Here is a 21220-nt window from a genome sequence, read left to right on the forward strand (position 1 = left end):
GGACCATACCATTCACCTGAGGGGAGAACAGATGTCACGCCCTGTGTCTCAAATCACACCCTTCTCATTTTTATAGTGCCCTTTTTTACCAGTAGGGCTTTGGTCAAATGTAGTGTACTATATAAGACATTGTTATATTTTTTTACATTACATATTTTCATTGTTCCTTTGAGCCACATAGTATGAGCATAATTTAGCATTGAGCTGGTGGTGTTCCCACTAGACCCAGGAGAACCTGAGTTTTACCACTAGACCCTGGAGTGTTTCCACAGTACCGAAATGTTTCCACCTGCTCTGAATGCTGTAATAAAGGGCTTTGTCGCCCATCCATTTCCAGGTTCACGCTTGATCAATCCAGATGTTTTTATTCAGTCCTTGGGTTGTGCTGTTTCTCCCTGCTGTTTATGATCAACAGGTCTGCGCCTCTCTTTCAACAGTCCTTTCTGAAATCATCCCACTTTTTTTCTCAGTTGAGTACATTTTACAGGTGTGAGCTGATGTAATCGTTACATTAGATTGTTTTATGCTCTTCTGAAATCCATCCATCTTCTGACTCAACCTGCTCCCTGCTCAAAGTCATCTGTCACACTATACGGGAGAAACACGACTATGATCACATCCAGAAGGAGACCCACCCTCACTGTAGCAGCTCATTCTGCACTGAGTGAAGGTCTCTCTTTTGGCATTTGTTGCAGTCATGTTAACAATCATGGTTTCCTTTGCCCTAATGGGAATATATTGTGTGTTCTCTGGGATGGGTGGCCTAGTGGTTAGAGAATCTGACTGGTAGCCAATAGGATGTTAGCTTGCATTCCTTAGTGAGCATGTGGAAAAATATTATGTAGTCTTCCCAGGTTGATGCTGTAAATGACAATGACTTCTCAGTCAACTTACCTTGTCAAATATGTTTAAACATAAAAATAAAGAATAGTCTCCGTAGTGTTATTCTACCATGGTCAGGACATCTACATGGTCAGTATCATACTTAATACTGGCTACTCTGACTGCTATTTCTCTGACTGCTTCCTCCATAACCACTCCGGATTAGAGTGACATTATGCTTCCTGACTTGCTTAACCTCACAAATACTTTGTGATTTGCACACACAGCAATTTTCTTGTCCCAGTGTACAAGGATGTGTACCAGTACATGGCCCATATTATTTGATATCTGTAACTGGGTTTGCATTTTGTTTAACTTCATGCCAAAGTTTGTGTTCTTTCCATTTCGTATGTAGAAAATCCTGGAATGCTTAAATAGTGGAAGATCTTTGTGCTGTAGTGGTAATAAGGAATTACTTAATTGGTCCAGTGGTATGTTTTTGTGGCATGTAGTAATGTTTTTCTTTCCACTGTGGGATTAGACAGTGCTACAGGAAGCCCTATCTGTGATTTTTAGGTCCTCATTCTCTTCAACTCTTTGTCTCTCAGCTGTTTATATTTAGGCCTTCACTGATCCAAGTAATTCAAAGTAACAATTTTTTTCCCCACATTTGGATGATATGTTTCTGCAATTAAAAGTTTTCTTTCTTAAAAATCAATATAGCAATAACATCTATCCCCAAAACTGTATGTTGTGAGTGCAGTCATAAGAAATATGAATGTTAATAGACATGTGATTGGCCAGCTCACCCTAACCTCTCATACTTCTGATTGGTCAGTTTAACCTCCTAATTCTTTAGGAATTTCAGATCAGTAACACTGACTTTTAAAAATGTCCATAATTTCCATTATTTGTTTAACTGCATAACGTCAGCTATGGCCAGAAAGGCAACATCGTTGGCTAACGCTGGTGGCAAAGGCTTCGCAAAACAAATGTGGACAGCTTGTAGAACAAGAATCCCCAGCAGAGGCTGCATAGGACTTCCTCGTCCACATTTGAGGGCTGGCCCCTGCTTCCATAACTACTGCATCTGGTCCCCTTGTCTGTGGATGAGGCTAACCACCAGCTACAAGAACAGCACGTTTCCAGCATTGGCCAGTACTGCCGGCGTCAGCTAGGACAGCTGGCATTGGACCCTCTCACCAATGGATGAAGCCATGGCCGTGTAAGATAAGACGCAGGCACGATGTTGACGGCTATGGGGAAGAAGATAAGGGTGACGCCGTGACAAACAGCACTCCAGGATCTTAAGCATACCATCGTTGTTTATTTGGATGACATTGTCACATAGCATGGGACACTTTTTGGCTCACGAGCACCACATTCGCATCAACTGACTGAAATTATACAACATCCAATTGCATCTTTAAGGTTTGGGATCAGGGTAGGGAAGCTGATCCTATGAGATCTGTACCAAGCGAAAATGTCACCCTGGATGGCAGGGCTAAGAATAACAGAGCTGGGATGGGGCTGAGTAAGTGGATGGCTCTTCGTCTTCATAGCAGACCTCTCCCACTCCTGAACCTGACTAACTCAGTCTAATGTAAACCAAGCAGCCCACAACCATCATACACTCATATAAGAATGCTTTGGATAAACACCTAACTTTACAGTGTGGATAGCTTATCTTCTATCTGGAGATTGTAGTATACACACCTACCCCCTACAAATCCCCATAAAAGCCTTTTTGAAGAACTCTTTTTTTTTTTTTACCATAGGATAGTTTTTGAGTTCACACACCATTCAGGTATTTGCATGTACCATTTTAAAACATGACTGTAGAAGTTATTAATATTAATTTAGTTAGAGTTTTCCAAGCTAAACTTTTTTCCCGAGGAGGTGAGTTAGGGGGCCATCAGTTTAAGAAGTGAGTTTGGAGGGTTTCCTCACTACTCCCTCATCTGTGACTGAGGCGAAAGCAGAGTTAGTCAGCACAGCACCCCATAATCCAGCCCAATCATCTCTGACATTTTGACCTCAACTCTTTGCAGGGGCTGAAAAGCAGGGCCAACTCCTGGCATAATCAAGCTAGCTCACCATTATAAAATGTTTTGGTCAGTCTAAAGAATTTGACTCAGACCTCAGACAAATGAAGACCAGTGTTGGCTGTCAAGCATCTGCTAATTGCTCTTAGCAAAGACTAGTCATCATTCTCACAATGACACCGGGAGTCCAACTAAATTAGTATACTGCTTAGGGAGCGCGGTGCCATTTAGGACACCACTTAAGGGAATAGGGTACCATTCGGGACATGTACATTATGGGGCGCGTGGTCCAGGCCCAGACTCCCAGGGGTTGTGCCAGGGCATCCACTTCTAAAACGTCCCCTCACTCCTCTGTCCCCCGCCTACTAGTGTTCTCTCAGGCATGAGACTGCCCTATTCAGTGGGCCATTAGTGGTCATTGTGGACGGTGAGAGTGTTTCCATCGGACTCCCCCCACAGGGCTGCCGTGGGCCCATTAGTGACAGCCTGCCTCCTTTGGGACTCCGCTGCAGAAGTAGAGTGAACAGAGCGTCCAACTTTCACATTTTGACTGGGATACTCACTGATACACTTGGGGTAGATGAGGGCACTCGACCAAAACGCAATTATTCTAATCATTCTATTTCTATGGTCCTGCTGGTCGTGTGGTTCACATGGAGAGAGGCCGGCCACCTCAACATCATGCCCAGGGGAGGTGCCTAGCGCACTGGCCCCAGTTTGGTCTGCCTGTGGACATCTGGGCAGAATAGCACCATGCCAGTCACTCCAAAGAGGAAGGCCATCAGATGTAACCCTTTTACTTTATGTACTGTGTTTCCACCAAACACTGCTCCGATGAGCAATCAAATATGAACCACAGTGACAGGGCTCTCAAATGGAAAATACCTTGCCTCTCTGTCTTTCTCTTTGTGTCTTACATACGTTCAAGGGCACTCTTTTTTTCACTGTCAAATTAATGCACACAAACACACGTTATTAAAAACGCTTAAAAAATGTGTACTGAATTCACTCACACAGTCAGTCGTGTGTGAGGGAACAGAGAGTATGTTGTACAGTGGGGGACACCAGAGCTTCACTACACAGGTGTGAGACTGAGCTTTGACACTTACGTTTCAGCTGGCTTGGCATACATAAATATTTAAGACGACTTTGGGTCAGACACCTAACTGACACACACCTGAAAAAGGCCATGTTACAATTCTAGTTATTAATACCTCACATGAAAAAAGGAGATGCAGAAAAACAGGCCTTTTTTAAAATCAGAATTCAAATTTTCTTAAACAAAAATGCACAATACAGAAAAACACAATAAAAGTAACAAAAAATTATATAATGACAGTAGTCAAGTCATCGAAGTAGACTGGTGCAAGACGAAGTATGAGTGAGAGGAAAACTGTCAAAAGAAAAGGTTTCTGGAAGACCTTTTAGGGTTACTTCAAACCAGTGAATAAGAGAGCAGTGTGTATGAGACTGGGATACGAGAACGATGTACTGTATATGAGAGTGATGTATATGAAACCAGCATATATGAGTGTGGTGTACGAGACCAGTGTATATGAGAGTGGTGTACGAGACCAGCGTATATGAGAGTGGTGTACGAGACCAGCGTATATGAGAGTGGTGTACGAGACCAGCGTATATGTGAGTGTTGTACGAGACCAGCGTATATGAGAGTGGTGTATATGAGAGTGGTGTATGTGAGAGTGGTGCTGAGAAGGACTCTTTGTATAGGTTGGTTGGGTGAGATCTAACTACAGCATGGAACGGTGAAAGGGTAGGCTGTGGTTGACTCTGGTTGGAGACCAGACAGTGAGGTTTGGCTGGGAGCCAGGAGGCTCAGTCGGCGTGTTGCCCATTGGTGACCCTCTGATGATGGCCTCTTCCCATATTCTCATACAACTGACTCACGTTGAAAGACTCCAGAGATCTGAGGCACAGTCACACACAGCCGTCCGGTTCTTATGTGGTTTTTTTCGGGATGGTTTTCCCCCTTGACTTATAGGTCACCCCTCTGATCTTCCCACTGTATGTTTCACACGCAGTTTCTTTTCGTAATTCTTCTCACCGTTCTTCATCTTTTCAAACTGTGACACACAGCGGTGTCAGAGAGGAACATGTCAGTTGATCGTCAACCATTTCATCTCGATAACAAGTTGCCGTTTGTAATTTGTAAAAACCTCTGAAATACAACCCCAACCAAGGAGTGTCTTTCCTCATACATACATGTATGCTTTTAGCGCCTGCTGGTTCCCCACCACCTGTGTTCTGTTACAAGGTGGCAGCTCCATGTAGTCGGGTAGTAGAATTCATTTTCAAGCTCCCCATGACGCCCTGACAGCAGGTTGTGGTGTAGCTCATCTGACTAATGATGTGGTTGCCTCTTTGTTCTTGATATGTAATTGCTTCCTCGACTGTTTGAGCCTGAAAGGACTGAGTGATTGTGTCAAAGCCACGCAAATTGGGAGGGAAACGTGAGTGCCTGGGCTGGATCCCATGTCAACCACAGGGCATGTCTCATATTTTCTGTTCAGTCGCTTCTGCACGCCTCAATATTCACCTTGCATCATGCTGAAGTCCTTGTTCACATGAAAGCTGACATGTTCTCCTCAGTTTTCCCTTCTCTCTATTCTCTACTCATCTTTTTCTTCATTTATTTCGGTCAGACTATTTTGAACTTCCTAGAAGTCCCTCCCAATGAATGTGGTTTTCTCATACTGTACTCATACTGTATGAATCAACGAGTGTACAAGGTGAAAAATGGCAAGGACATTTTACAGGTTATGTGGATTATGATTAATAGTAATTTTGTATTTTTTTTTGTCCTTTTGTTTATGGCTGGGTAACAAAAATTAATTTCTTTTTTGTAAAGGTTGGTACATAAAAATGTAAATTACACACTTAAGAATCCCTTTTAAAACCGTAAATATAAAAATGTTTATACAAAAAGTTTGCATTAGCTGCTTTTCAGTGAAATTCCAACAACAGGATAATAACGTTATGACACAGCATCTAATATACTGGGCTTTATTTTACATTTTTGTCATTCTGTAGACCTTCTTATTCGGAACAATATACAGTGCATTCATTGTGAGAAGGCTCGATTTGACAACCACACAACCTAGTAGTAGAAAGCGAAATGTCCCTCAATAAAACAGCTATCAGCAAAGTCAAAGGACAATGTGATAAGAAAAAAACACTAAGCCCCGAACAGTGCAATTTAGGTCGGCCCTGTATTTTGAATCGGGCATAATAGATCATTGATCAGATCAATATTATATTTTTTTACAGTTAATGGTGAAGTCCCAGTAGTCAGAATGTAGCCAGTTGGTGTATGAGAGGTCTCTAGACTAAACCCATGGGGGAGTGTAATATTCCCTAACACAGCTAAATTCTCACAGATGATGTTGTCATACCAGGAATTAAAGATATTTCAAAAGGAAAACATCATGTGTCAAGGGACCAATTATGTAAATTACGCATTCATTGCAAAATGTTATAGTATTTACCTGACTTTCTTTCATAACTGCTTATGGTTTAAAGGTTACAGAAAAAAGGTCTGTACACTGCAGAATCTTGAAGGGGTTGCTATGGCTAGCGTATTGTAATTTTGCTGGTTAGGCTTATTTAGTACAGTCCAAAAAAAATTCCACCACCATTTTTGATTAATGTAACAGTACAAAATTGTCTTGAATGTCAAATTGGTGCAGTTATAAACAAAGAACAATTCTATTTTTTACAATAATTGTTTTTTTAATTGATGAAAAGGTTTTGATTGGTTATAATCAGTGGGATCTTTTATAACTGGTATAAATCAGTGGGATCTTTTATAATTGGTAGAAATTTGTGGGATCTTTTATAATTTGAATTGGTCCGTTCCTCACATTAAAAAAAAATATATATCTGTAACATGGCTGAATTTCAAACAAAATGCTAGTGAGAAGATTCTATTTTTAGTTGCCAACAACTTTAATAACATTACCTACTTCTGTGAATAAAAATACAAAGTTAAATCAAGGACATTGGAGGCCAAAATTTAAAATTTTTTCTTTGTTATTATGAAACAGAGTTTTATTGTAAGTGTTGATCCTCTTTCTTGCTATGAAAATAAAATTGTCCTTCAAAAACAATCTAAAATGTTAAATAAAAGTGATTCATACCTTGATTTCTTCAAGTTTATGATGACAGGCCTATTAATGTAGCTACAAAAAATGTAAAAGAAACACATTTCATTAAATACAAAGTTATTTATACATGTAAAAATATTGTATAAAAAAATTCAATAGAAAAAAACTTTGGTTCAGTAATACAACTACATATGATAACCACAGAACTCTTCAACCCAAAATATTGAGAATACCTTCCCTTTTCAGTTTTTGTAAAACAAGAATATAATTGCAGTACAGATCAGCACACATATACATAAACCTCACAAAAACAACACAATCAACATACCAAAGCGAAGATTAACTGCGCAAACCCTTCAACACTCAAGCCAGACAACAGGTCTCCTTTGGCCGGCATCAGGACACTTTTTTTTGATGATGATGTGGAACCAATGTTGTCATATCAAAGTCAAACAGAATGTTGGAGGACTAAAACAGACGACACATAGCTGCGGAGGGAAAAGCACAGGATTTGATATTTCAGATGACAGGTAGTTGTCAACTTCCTTCACTGACAGACCAGAAACCAAACCACTTTTTCTTCCTGAAGTCTCACACCAGACATTTTTTTCTCCCTTGAGGTCCCACCCCCCCCTTTGGCATTCACTTACAAAACCTGATTTAGATGGGCCCATTGGGCTAAAGAGGGACCAGCCCGTCTGGCATTTGCCCAGATTACCCTACGGCTAGTATGCATCTGCTTTCTTGCACTGTATACTGTGTAGCATGAGTCCCAGGGGTTGCTTGTGGTGCCACCAGTCCGTTTAGCCATTGCAATGACAGATTACAAAGAGTGAAACCTTAACAACAGCCCTCTCTTCCCAAAACCCTAAACAGTACTCCAATATTCGTTCCTCCACTCATGGACCTTTGGCAGTATCAAGAAAATAACATAGAAATAAATTACAAGAAGATCATTCCTTTATAATACACATTTTAATAAATAATAATAAGTTAATAAAACGTTTATAAATATTTTATGTAGTATATTCTGTACTTCAGTATCTGCTATGCATGTTAATAGTCCATTGTCAGCTTCTAAAACCACCCATACAGTTTCAGTAGGACTCTGATGTCACCAATTAGTGATGGAATATGGTTAGCACCATTTAGTTGTGCCTTCACTGGGTCCATGATTCGCGTCATAAATGTCCCTTAGCTTTATCCAAGCCGTACCCTGCCACTGGATTGAGTCGGTTTCACAACTATTGACCTCCGCGACACAGAAGGTCAGAGGTCAGACACAAGCACACCGTCGGGCAGAGTGCTTCTTCATCGTATGATACATCAAGTGATCGTCCAGGAAGGACAGGTCATCGTCAAAGGCAACCGGTCGACAGCAAGCGTGGGGCGGAATTTCCGCCAGGAGCCTCTTATTTTGGGTGAGGTTGTTCAGGATCTTATCGTAGTTCGTCTCTGAGATCTTGCAAGGCCCGCTGCAGTAGCGAAAGATCAGCTCCTCGCGCGTTTGGTAGCCTAAGCCGAGGTCGGTCACATTCAGGTGGATCTGCTTGAGCACACAGTCCTGTTCTCTGCCCCCTTTCCTTCTTCCCACTCTGCTCCCAGACACCTTTCCACGGTTCCTGGTGTTCTCTGCACCCCTCCCTCCATTCCTCCTCTCCCGTTTCCTTCGTATCCTGGAGCCCCTGTCCAGGTGTGAGGGGCCCCTGAGTCTACTTATGGTGACTTTAATGAAATCCATCACGTCCTCAAACTGCTCTGGGCGAAGCTCTTCCATGTTATCTGTCAACAGAGAAAATGTGGAAAATTAAGAGTTTGGGGAATATGGTCCGCATCCTGTGCACATCCTGGAAAATGCACTCGGCTCCACCTTTAGAAAATGCTCTGGTTTCATTTTACATACTGCAGGACATTCACTTGGAACTGTATGATTTTGGGGGGATTTTATTTAATAGAAATAGAAATTTTGCAAAACAAAAAAACACTAAGTGCAGTTTAAAACCAAGCAGAATCAGCCAGTGCTTAAAGCCATTGACATATTGCAGCCATGCCAAAAAACTATTTAATTCGAAGTATGAACATGTCTGAACTTACATTCTTCTAAAGACAGTTCTTCACTTTTGTCTGTTTCTGAAATCATTTTTGTAGGAGACTCAGAAGATGTAGCAAGATGTATTGGCGCAATATTCTCCCACCCATGTGTTGTTTTCGTGGACTGTGGGTGGAGTAGAGGGCTCGTTTGAACGATACTCAAGAGAACGAAACAGGTGGCAAGGACATCCCATAACTTCATTGTAGACCGTAGTTCAATAGTGTAACTTGCCCTGAGTCGAAGAAATTGCCTTTGGGAAGTAAATGCCTCGTAAACATGTTCACTTGGCATGAATTGCCTATTGGGAGACGGCAATCCCCACTTCATATCGGGTCCATGACGATTTTTTAAGATGCTGAACACAAAATAAATGTTTGGCAGTACCAATCTTTCTACATCTAACATCCATTGAACGGTATGGTTGATTGGTTGAGCTATTGTCGAAGTTCAATCTAATTTGACGATGACAACCTCCAATCGACGCTCTGTTACACGCGTGGTTTTGACGACATTCCGTTTGTCAGTCCCTAATTTCTACAAGTGGTCCAAGAATAAATGCTTGCTATAGAATATATAGCATCTCAACTGATAGTTCATTCGCAAATGTGCCGTGCGACAGTAAAATTGTACGCCGAATGTCCGAGAACTTAAAATAAAATTAACTATGCGATGTCTAAAACGAACACGAGTAATTTGTTCTAAAGAAGAAAACCGTTCGTAGACACCAGAGTTATTTTTTTAGTTAAATTCCTGTTCGTGTAAGCCTTTCTCCAGGTAGGTAAACCAGTTCATGTTTGAAGTAAGCCATGTTCAAAGTTGGTATTGGTGGTCCTCAGCCAGACTAACACATTTTTGGGAATTGCGCTCAGCTCCTTTTGGTGTTGATGGAATCTGCGAGTGGAGGAAATTTATAGAGTGGGTTGGGGAGTGCTGACGTCTCGTAATCCGCCCTATAGTTTGCTGTCAGCACCCAACAAGGGACACGAGTGCCCTCAACATAATTTAATTGGTCTGGGCGTCTTCAAGATACATGTTGAGTTTTACTGTGGGCCTATACATGCTCTTTCACACATCCGATTATGACTGACTCCAGCTAAATACAGTAGACAATAGCTACAGCTAATACTGTTCCTCAATAACTGACCTTGGCGGAGTTTTATGAGTTTTTTTCCCCTCTAAACTCAGAATACTAAAATAATTTTCCAGCTTTGTTAAGTTTTTGTCCAAAAGCGTTTTGTGTTCAGCAAACTATCATCATTTTATCCCCATTTATGCATATACGCATGTCATTAAAATATCCTTGACGCTCAGATGGTACAATCATTTAATAGTGTTTAGGTCATGGGCATTTACCTTTAAGATACCTTTAATGTCCGTGTGATTAAACTGCATTTATTGTACTTTCCTCTTGGTCGTCATGTGCTATCATATCTGGGCTATGAAGGTCCCAAATTAAATGCTAAGTTTACGGGTTGTTGCCGTAAACTTAGCATTTAATACACTTTATACTGTCAATAAAAAAAGAAATCGTATGTACCCGTTGCTCCAAATGGTGAGAGTGAACTCATGAACGTGACTAAGTCCTTACACCAAAATGCGTTTAAACAGAAAGACAGGAGCAGTTTCACTTACTTTCTTCATAGGTCACTATACCTTCAACTCTATTTCTCAGCTTTTGGTTTATGTTGTATATTGCATATTTATATACAGCAAGTCTTCAAATAAATGAATTAAATAATTTTGTCTGGATCCCCAGTCAAATTCAAGCAAAAGCTTTGGCAACTAATGTCTCGGCTTTGTAAGCCTAAACTCAGAAATTGAACTTAATGCAGCAGATTACATTTTCTTGAGGTTGTGATTAAGCCAAGCCAAGAATCTGTCTAATTTACCCATAATAATTTATTTGAAGCAATACATTTCTATTGACGCCCTACACCGGGAAAATTCCTTCCCCACCCTTCTCTATTTTAAAATAGTTTGTCTTAAAAATGTTAGTTTGATATGTTCATCTGGGAATATTGCTTATAACGACTTTGCTCCCTTATAGAATAACCTGTGTGAAACCGACTCCATTGGTGTCTGACTTGGTGTATTTTACCATACTTTCTAAAACAGCAACTGTTAGAGTTGTATTATCTAGTTAGCCTTACAATGTGAAACAGTGTAACAGATTTTTTATGACAAAATGGCAAGACTGCAGCTTTTAGAGCTATAAAACTGGACTCATTTATTTTGAGCATAAAGGACTTGGACTTATAAACTCAAACACTAGGGATTTGAAGCAACTTGAGATGATCACTGACCAGTATATGTATATGGTCAAAAAACCTATTCATTCTGTGCTTTATTACATTATATTTTATTAGGGCTGATGAAAGAAACATTGTAAAAGTTTGAAAATGTTGATCCTGTCTTATTTCCTGATATTCCATTGTTGACAGTACAATTACTCAGGACCTTCTAATCAGCAGGATTGCACAGGCAAGAGTTTTGGCTTTCCACGGTGACATCACCATGTGGTAAATTATTAATAGACCAATAACAAAGGGTTTCAAACCTCTCAGCCAATAACAGCCAGGTTTCCGTCCTGCCCTCACCACTCTCAGACAGTCCTCGCTAAAATATTTCATGAGCAATATTTGTCCTTCAGAAAAGCTACCTGTCCCTGTGTCAGTGGAGCTCAAACACCACAAGGTACTTCATTTAATACCAAGAAATGAACTGATATGGGTATGCGACATCTGCATTGAGCCGTTGATGAGTAAACTTAGGACTTTGCCATGAATAGCGCTGTGTAGTCTCCTAATGCCCTATCACCGTCTCCATATACCAGGTCAAAGACCAGAGTGGTCAGGGACTTATTGTGTCATTGCACGCGTGTCAAGTGTCCTTCTGCCAGGTGTCGTTAAACTTGTTTACCACAATGAATAACCACCCCTCCGCGAAGCACAGAACTGGTCAATTGAAAAGCCATCTGGATGTGACACAGACCAACTGGCCGTTGTTTATGTTTAGAGCAGCATTTTCCTATTTTAACATCAAACACCACTCGGTATATCACAGTCCGGGATGTGTCCTAAATGGTTACCTATTCCCTACGTAGAACACCACTTTCGACCGGCCATGTCGCTACCATGTTATGTTATGTAAGTTTATCTGATGACAGCAATTTTCAAATGGAATTTTAACCGTAACATAGAATCTGATCTATTGATGGTTATCTTAACACATGGCTTGATAGTATGATAGATAAGAGTGGCTGAAATGTTAGAGAGATAGTGGAAATTGTTGGTAGGATTTCACTCAATGACAAATGTGGGTCATGGTAAATGGGTGTTTGTCATTTATCATCAAGTCAAAGAAATTATTCTATGACTAATGTCTTGGGTCAAGTTAGCATTTTGTAATTGTTTTTTGGTAGACCTAATTTTCTGTTAATTTCCTATGTGGGTTACCTCATAGCCTTCTTTTTCAAATGACGCGTCTACATTCTAGGCATGTATTTGTATATAGTCAACCCACAAAATAAATACCTGATGTGAAGGTTAAGGAATTGCCCTTGATAAGACTATTCATGATAAGCGATTGTGTAATTTTGTGTTTTTAAAGAAATAAACATTTAATGTGGTGTATCCTGGGTGTTATCAGATCAAACATAATTCATGAATACACATATTCCTCAGGTCTTTGTTGCTGGTCGAACACCACCATGCATGGCTGTGTAACATCAGTATACTATAGTGTGAGACAGTCTTATCCACATTTAGCTCGGTAGTTTGGGTGTACGTCCGAAAGTACTAGGTTTGTCATGTTGTACATGTACAATATGGCTCATGCCTCAGTGTTTTGTTGGACTGTAGGCTCCACTTTGTAGAAGCTTTATTCAGGGGAAGACTGGGACCAGAAATTGGGCCCGGCATTTCAAACACACTAACCATTTCTTCCCCTCAGATTCATCCATTATCTGCCAGTTATCATTATGCGCAACTGCCACAACAAAAACTTTGTCTCTCTGAGTTGAAGATTTGCCAGAATTGCATTATGACTAAGCAATCGATGGCTTCATTTCAATATTATGTATCAAGTGCTGCTTTCCTGCACAGGCAATTGAGTTTCTGCAGAGAGAAGTCAAGCTTTACTGGAAGCTCTGCTTCACCCTTGATGTTTTTTTGTAGTTGCAAATGCACTGCCAGAGAGTAGCATGCACTTTCAGTAGGCCTTAGATCACACAACCTTGAACAACATGATTAACCTAATGTGTTTGTTGCAAAGTCCAGTGAGAACTCAAAGCGGTCTAAGTGTCAAGGCCATTGGGTCCCAATGGGCTGGAGATATATTTGTTCTGGGGAATTCAAATGTGTTGTGTAAAATCCACATTTCTGAATACCCCCTTTTTTGGTGCACATTAGCACTCATTCATGGAGGCCAATTAGTATAATATGTTAAACATTTATAAAAATAAATGTTTTAAGTAAAATCTAGAACCAGGGGAGTGGTGAGAAACCTGACAATGCATTGCCCCCAGGCATCAGTGTTGAGACATGCTCAAGATCTCAAGATACAGTGACATTAATCACAGAAAAAACACGCTGGTTTGGCAAATTCCCATAAAAAACTATGGGCCGTGTAGGAGAAGTATTTTGTTTCTGTGTAGGAGAAGCATTTGTGTTTCAGACACAGGTTAGTGATGTCAGGCTGCACTGAAATGTGGGACACTCCATGTCAGTTTCATAACAGAAAAAAAGGAAGATTGCGCATTCACTTATAATGCAGTGAAGTAAACAAGTGCATAGTTCGAGACTAAATAAATAATATTGGGGCAGAAATCACAGGGAAAGGTGAAATAATGTTACGTTGGCCAACAAGATTTCTACATGACTTGGCTAATTGTAACGGGTATACACCCTGATCGTGACACTCACAGGATACTGTGTTCCAAATGTCAAACTCCCTATTCCTTCCAAACTGCACTTGTTTTACCAGGTCCATAGGGTTTGCCTCAGCAGCATTACTCCATGCAGGAAATAGGGTGCAATTTAAGACGCCCCTCTGCTGTACTCAGCCTCCTGGAGAGACGTGCTTACATTTGTAAAGGAGGTGGAGTTAAATGAGGGGGAAAGCATTCGCTGGTGATGTTGAGGTAATCCACACCACATGTACTGCTTCTGGGCCCTCCAGACTGGCCCAGATGATGTTGTTGTACTGCTTCTGGGCCCTACAGACCGGCCCGGATGATGTTGTTGTACTGCTGCTGGGCCCTACAGACCGGCCCGGATGATGTTGTTGTACTGCTGCTGGGCCCTACAGACCGGCCCGGATGATGTTGTTGTACTGCTTCTGGGCCCTCCAGACCGGCCCGGATGATGTTGTTGTACTGCTTCTGGGCCCTCCAGACCGGCCCGGGATGATGTTGTTGAACTGCTGCTGGGCCCTCCAGACCGGCCCAAATTATGTTGTTGTACTGCTTCTGGGCCCTCCAGACTGGTCCAGGATGATGTTTTTGAACTGTTGCTGGGACCTCCAAACCCCCCCACCCCACAGAATGACGTTGTTGGGCCATGTTGTCTCCTTGACTCAACTCAGGAGTCCTTCTGAGGGGTGTGTCCATGCTGTGTTGCTGCTGGCGCTAATAAACAAAAAGCCTATTTAGACTGCAAAACTTCTGTTGAAAACAGTTCAGGGTTCCTGATAAAGGGCCTGGTGAGGGTATGTTGGGCCATCTTATTTTATTCAGTTGATATTTTGTCTGTCTTCCTGTCAAATATGATCCTTAAGTAGTAATTTCAATGACAGCTCAATAATTGCAACAACTACTCGATCAGTCTCAACATGGACGCTCAGTTAGCTAGAAATGTTATCTTGACAGCAATCACTGGCATTCCCATTAGGGAGTGGTCTGGCAGTGACCATGTGATACGGACCAAGATAATCAGACAGCGGCCCCAGGTAGTTGACATTAGATCACACCAGGCACGACTCTTGGTGAAAACATTACATGCCTCAAGAAAACACGGTCAGGCAGTGTTATTTTCAAACTCTGGACAAATATGGAGCTGTGTTGAATGAGGTTACACTTAAAATGAGCTTGGGGTTCTTTAAAAACAAAAAAGGAAATATAAAAAAACCTAAACATGGTTCTGAATGGTTCCCTTCAATTTCAAGAATTCCTAAAGAGTTGTGATAAGGGATTTACTAGTGCCAATAGGAGGCGTTGTTTTTGTGGTGGTTGAAGAAAGCAAATGGGGATTTGTTCCACTGGGACAACCTCAGACCAGTTCTCACCTTACATTTTCACATCAGGGCCAGTAGATGGCAGACTAGGATATTTTATGTGGAAGTAAACTACTTGAATTACTCAGCAAGTAGAAGTTGAATGTAGTAAATTGAAAAATAACCAGTAATCATTTGGTTTTATATGAGTTTACTGTGTCTTATTTAAAGAACCTTCACTGAAATTTGAGGTAAAAATTTGTTATCTAGGCCTATGGATTTAGGCCTCCAGTTTGAGGTAATCATCCATATGAAAAAGAAATGCACACTCTCCTGACGGTTCTCCCAAAGAAACCTTTAGGAAACGCCAATCTCTCCATCCACTGCCAGATTATGGACCGAGCAAATGGAGTCTTCAGCCTATCAAGGCCCTTCCACAACACATACCAGGGCCCCTCGGATCCACCACGACCCATACCAGATCAGGGCTCCTCAGCTCCACCACAACCCATACCAGACTAGGGCCTCTTGGCTCCTCCTCAACCCATACCAGACCAAGGCCCCTCGGCTCCTCCTCAACCCATACCAGATCAGGGTCCCTCTGCTCTACCTCAACCACTACCAGACCAGGGTCCCTCGGCTCCACCTCAAACCATACCAGACCAAGGCCCCTCGGCTCCACCTCAACCCATACCAAATCAGGGTCCCTCGGCACCACCTCAACCCATACCAGACCAGGGTCCCTCGGCTCCACCTCAACCACTACCAGACCAGGGTCCCTCGGCACCACCTCAACCCATACCAGACCAGGGCCCCTCGGCTCCACCTCAACCACTACCAGACCAGGGTCCCTCGGCTCCACCTCAAACCATACCAGACCAGGGTCCCTCGGCTCCACTTCAAACCATACCAGACCAGGGTCCCTCATTTCCACCTCAACCCATACCAGACCAGGGTCCCTCGGCTCCACCTCAACCCATACCAGGGCCTCCCAGATCCACCTCAAATCTTACCAGGACTCCTCAAACCATACAAAGGTCCCTCCTCCACAACCCATTCCAGGGTCCCTCCAAAATCCATACCAGGGTCCCTTCAAAACCCATACCAGGGTCCCTCCAAGTGCTATACCTCTGTATAGCCTCTAACTAGCAGCATGTGTTAGATATCAAAACTATTTAATATTTTGTATTTAATATTACATATACAGTATATTTATCTTGATATTTCCATGAATGTGAGCCAATAATAATAATAATGTATATATTGATTATTATTATTGGTTTTTAGAGTTATTTTGTACGTGTTGTATTTGACACAGTACTGAAGTTTGTTGTTGTGTATGATTATTCTCAGCCTCACTTGTAACTCGCTTTGGATAAAACAAAGCATTTGCTAAAGGACTTAATGTGAATATTAATTTCTTTTGTTGATATTAACTTGATGTAAAAGCACATTTTCACAACATTTAGGCTATAACAAAGCTTCAGATGATCATGATTTGAAAACTGTTTCCGTAATCAACGTGTATATCTAAGAGGACAGGAAGAGGTTTTACATGGAGGGGAAGTTGACTTTGTGTGCGCGAACATTTCGTGAGTCCCGGGGAGGGGGCCTCCAAAGACACTTGTGCCCGGGGGGCCTTTATAGAATGCACATCCGTCCTTATCTCCATCGCCACCTTACACAACCGGTCTGGGATGGGGATGTCATACACTTATTCAGACTCCTAACGCCCAGAAAACAGTGCAGTGGTTCTTCGGTTTCAATCTAGGTCCAAACTGTGCGTACTAGAAGTGGATTTCATAATGACATCATCGCCAAGGGTCGTACTATTCAATTGTAAATGCAGGTTAGTCAAATACTGATGGAGGATTACTTCACAGCAGCTAATCCTCCTACCTCAGATGTAATCGTACGAGTAATACAATAAGAGCAAATCATCATAATGTGTTCGCTGTGTTTAATAATATTAGGGCATAGCAGCATCGCAAACCTATTTTGGTTGGTTGGGGGGTGGTTGTTTTGTAAACATCTGAAACCTTAGCCTCGGGTATTGGAGTGGATCTCTGTGGGTGAACTAAGTCAATGCTCTATCAGGCTGGTCAGTATCAGCAGGAGGGGGCTCCTCCTTTCAGGCTGGTCAGTATCAGCAGGACAGGGGCTCCTCCTTTCAGGCTGGTCAGTATCAGTCGGACAGGGGCTCCTCCTTTCAGGTTGGTCAGTATCAGCAGGACAGGGGCTCCTCCTTTCAGGTTGGTCAGTATCAGCAGGACAGGGGCTCCTCCTTTCAGGCTGGTCAATATCAGCAGGACAGAGGCATCTCTGTACCAAGCTGGTCAGTATCAGCAGGACAGGGGCTCCTCCTGTCAAACTGGTCAGTATCAGCAGGACAGGGGTTCCTATCAAGCTGGTGAGTATCAGCAGGACAGAGGCATCTCTGTACCAGGCTGGTCAGCATCTCTCGCTACATCATCCTGCTGTTCACTTTTCTGCCCGTCTATCATCAGAGCCCATCTACCATCCTCGTGAGAAACAGGAACCAACATGCTGTGAGAGGACAAATGTTGTAAAGCAGTTATACAATGATGGGCTTGTTTGGGTATATATGGAGCGTTGGTGTCAAAACTTATGAAAAACAATGAAGTTATCTCTTTTTCCTCAGAGCTGAAAATTGCCCAAATCATCAAGCCAGTTATTTTGTGGCTGGAATTGGCGGTCTTCAATAGCTTGGAGAAATGGCTTGCATTTGGGTAAACAAATTGAAATTGGGTGTTTTGTATGAAGTCCTTTTCTCCATTTAGTGCACAAGATTATATGGCTGAAAACTAGTGCATAAATATTCTGAGCAGCATTTTATTAATTGGAGTTCTGAATTGAAAACCAGCATAGCATATTAGCAGGCAGGACAACAACCCGATATTATAAAGGTATAACAATGAACAAAGACACTGGTTGGATGTCTGAATGTCAAGGTAAAGGCAGACAGAAGTGGAGAACATAAGAGGCTTTCTGTGAGTGTACAGTATATAGTGTATGTAGTGTATGTTATATAGGGTCCTCCAAAATTATTGGCACCCCAGGTAAATAGTAAAGAATAAAGATAAAATACTTTACACTGAAAAAATAATATGAATGAACCATAAGTTTAGGGGAGATTGTTATTATTGAAAATAATTCACACACCTATATTTAATACTTTGTGCACCTTCTTTTTGCCAAGATAACAGCTCTGATTCATCTCTAATAATGTTTGATGAGCTGGGAGAACACATTGGGGAAGGGATATGAAACCATTCTCCATACAGAAACTCTCCAGATCCTTCAGTCCTTGGTCCTCGGTTCTGGACTCTCTTCATCAGCCCACAGGTATTCAATAGGATTTAGGTCAGGGACTGTGATGTCCATTGCAATAGCTTAATTGTCTCATGAGTGAAACATTTTCATAGGCATTTAAAGGTATGCTTCGGATGGTTGTCCTGCTGGAAGATCCACAGATGATCCAGTTTCAGCCTCCTGGCAGAGGAAGACAGGTTTTGGCCTAGAATTTCCCGGTACCTGATGGAGTCCATGTTGCCATGTATCCTGACAGGGTCTTTGGATGAGAAACTGACCTATGCAAAATCACAGATCCACCACCAGAATTCACAGTGGGGATATGTTTATTTTTCGCTTGACCATGGCTCTTTACGCTAAACCAAACTCTGGTATTTTTTGCCAAAACCTCAATTTTAGTATCACACCATATCATAGAATGTCTTGCCACTAGAACAATCCTTCACACTGTACCTGAGGGCAAATTACACAAGTCCAATTCCAGGCAGGTTCATCACAGCTCAAGTAGTTTCACATTTCTTAATTGTTACTCTAATTTTGGAGATGTTATTTTCAGGTGTGTAGCTATCTTTTTGTAGCCATAGCCTGATTTGTGAAGGTCAACAACCCTTTGTAACAGTTCTTTTGTGTGTTCATGTGCTTTTCCCATGGATGACGAAGGGAGTATAGTGTATGTGTCACATCATATTTATACCCCAGTGGTATCATAGATGACCACTCCAACATCAGTTGAATGTTGTTCACCCCAGTCTAGGGGTGCCAATAATTGAGGCATGCACGTTTTTGTATTAAATAATTATTTCACTGCATTTTGTTCATAATAATCTAAGTTGCCAATAAATCTGGAGGGCACAGTATATACAGTATTTTCAAGATGGATGTAAATAACAGTAGAATCGTTAGCTAATAATATTACACAGCACTGTATCTTACCCAAACAAGTCTGTCTGTATATTTATCTATTGTAACATTATATCTACTTTACGTTTGCTGGGAGTCATTGGTTTTGATCATGGTCATGGTTTTGGACATTTTCCATACGGTGCCTTTTCCCTGTGTACTTTCTGGATGGCATTTCCATTGTTATGTTCAAGTTCACTGGCCTGTTCACCGTGTCTATGGATCACTATATACTTTTTGGGAGATTGGAAAGAGGAGAAAGAAGTGGAAGTAGGACAGAGGAGTTCAGATAGCGGAGGGATATTAATGGAGGGGACTGAGGGATAGTGAGAGGTTAAAGGAGGGAGGGCAAAAAACATGGGTAGACTGAGGGAGGGGTTCGAGAGAAGGTGGTGAGGGAGGGAGACAGAGATGGGGGAGGGTAGGAGAGAGGAGGAGCAATACATAAGAGAGGGAGGAGAGGAATAGAAGTGCAGGATGGGAGGTTAAGAGGAGGGAGCTCCAACAGAGAGGCGGGATAAGAGAGTGGGGTACTCTAGACATCAATAATGTGGGGCTTATCTCCCACTCAGTCCAATCACTGATGATGCATGTCTTGGGCTGACTGGATGCATCTACTCATATACATCAGTCCTGTAATGCACATTTCTGTTGTTGAAACACTGTTGCAACTTCCAGGGGAGATAGTCTCACAAAAAAACAACAACACCATTTTGGTGTTCAATTCAATATGTATGTAATAGTAAATCATAATATGATTACTACCTTTTTAATCAGACTCAAGACGTTTTTTGCATATTCTGAGCCATATTGGATCATATTCTGTTTTACTTTCTTGGCTTAGTTTCATTAAAAAAAGGGGGGGAAAAAAGAGATCAACCTTTATCTTCCTGGAATAAATATTCTCTCCTATAACCCCATGGAGGCAGAACGGTGCAATGCCGTGCCGGGTAACGAATTCAACAATTTCCTTTTGACTTCTGCTTGTGATTCCTCATTTCCTTCCCAGTCAGAGAAGGTTAAATTACAGTGACCTGAAGGGAAAGATAATAGAGTTTGAAAAGGAGTGCTACTAACCACAAAACCTTTATTGACATCCTCACTGAAGATTTAAGTCTAATCCCACAACATGGATTTTACACAGGGTGAAGTGAGGGCTTCCTGTGCAGTGGTAGAATAACAGAATGTCTTAGACATGGGCGGGATCACAAATTACCTACAGTTGCGCTACTTTGAATGAAACCCAATAGGCCTTGTTCAGAAATAATGTGCCAGGTGGTGAATAAAGTGTAATTTGGGATGCACGTCATTGAAAAATGAACACGGAGGCTTACAGAGAAACCACGCCATTAAAAAAACAAAAACATTTACTAACATTTTAGGTATTTAGCCGACACTTAATGGGCGACCTACAGTTAGTTGCCTACTGCTAATTGCACGTGACCACATGTGACGCAACATCTGATGACATGGTACCATACCGTACAGGGCAAAAGTCTTAGACCACCCGAGAAGTCTTAATTCTGTATGGGGGGGCTGATATGTCACGTCTCTAGAGGTACAAATAGAAATACACAGACGAGTGACAAATTAAAGGAAAAACCTGGATCATAACGAATGCATGATACAATAAAGCAATTAACATCCTATCATGCTCAGTGGCATGTATAAAAAATTGCATCAATGATTGGATC

General features: G+C 41.6%; 1 protein-coding gene across 1 annotated transcript; it reads right to left on the bottom strand.

Moving 5' to 3' along the window:
* Positions 1 to 8024: 8024 nt before the first annotated feature.
* On the bottom strand, positions 8025 to 9758 carry LOC105014584 (glial cell line-derived neurotrophic factor). The gene is made up of 2 exons (XM_010877020.4): positions 9086 to 9758; positions 8025 to 8773 (listed from the first exon to the last, which is right to left on the bottom strand). Exons 1-2 carry the CDS (start codon positions 9486 to 9488, stop codon positions 8268 to 8270), a joined length of 909 nt encoding a protein of 302 aa, XP_010875322.1. The 5' UTR covers positions 9489 to 9758; the 3' UTR covers positions 8025 to 8267.
* Between the last annotated feature and the right edge of the window lie 11462 nt (positions 9759 to 21220).

The sequence above is a fragment of the Esox lucius genome, chromosome 13 (assembly GCF_011004845.1).
Source record: "Esox lucius isolate fEsoLuc1 chromosome 13, fEsoLuc1.pri, whole genome shotgun sequence".
Lineage (NCBI taxonomy): Eukaryota > Metazoa > Chordata > Actinopteri > Esociformes > Esocidae > Esox > Esox lucius.

What these genes read in the sequence shown, in the direction of transcription:
- LOC105014584 (XM_010877020.4), bottom strand. Translation starts at nt 9,488, where the DNA reads ATGTTAGATGTAGAAAGATTGGTACTGCCAAACATTTATTTTGTGTTC. An exon ending in AGAACTGTCTTTAGAAGAAT is followed by an intron (nt 8,774 to 9,085) that starts GTAAGTTCAGAC and finishes CTCTGTTGACAG; the next exon opens with ATAACATGGAAGAGCTTCGC.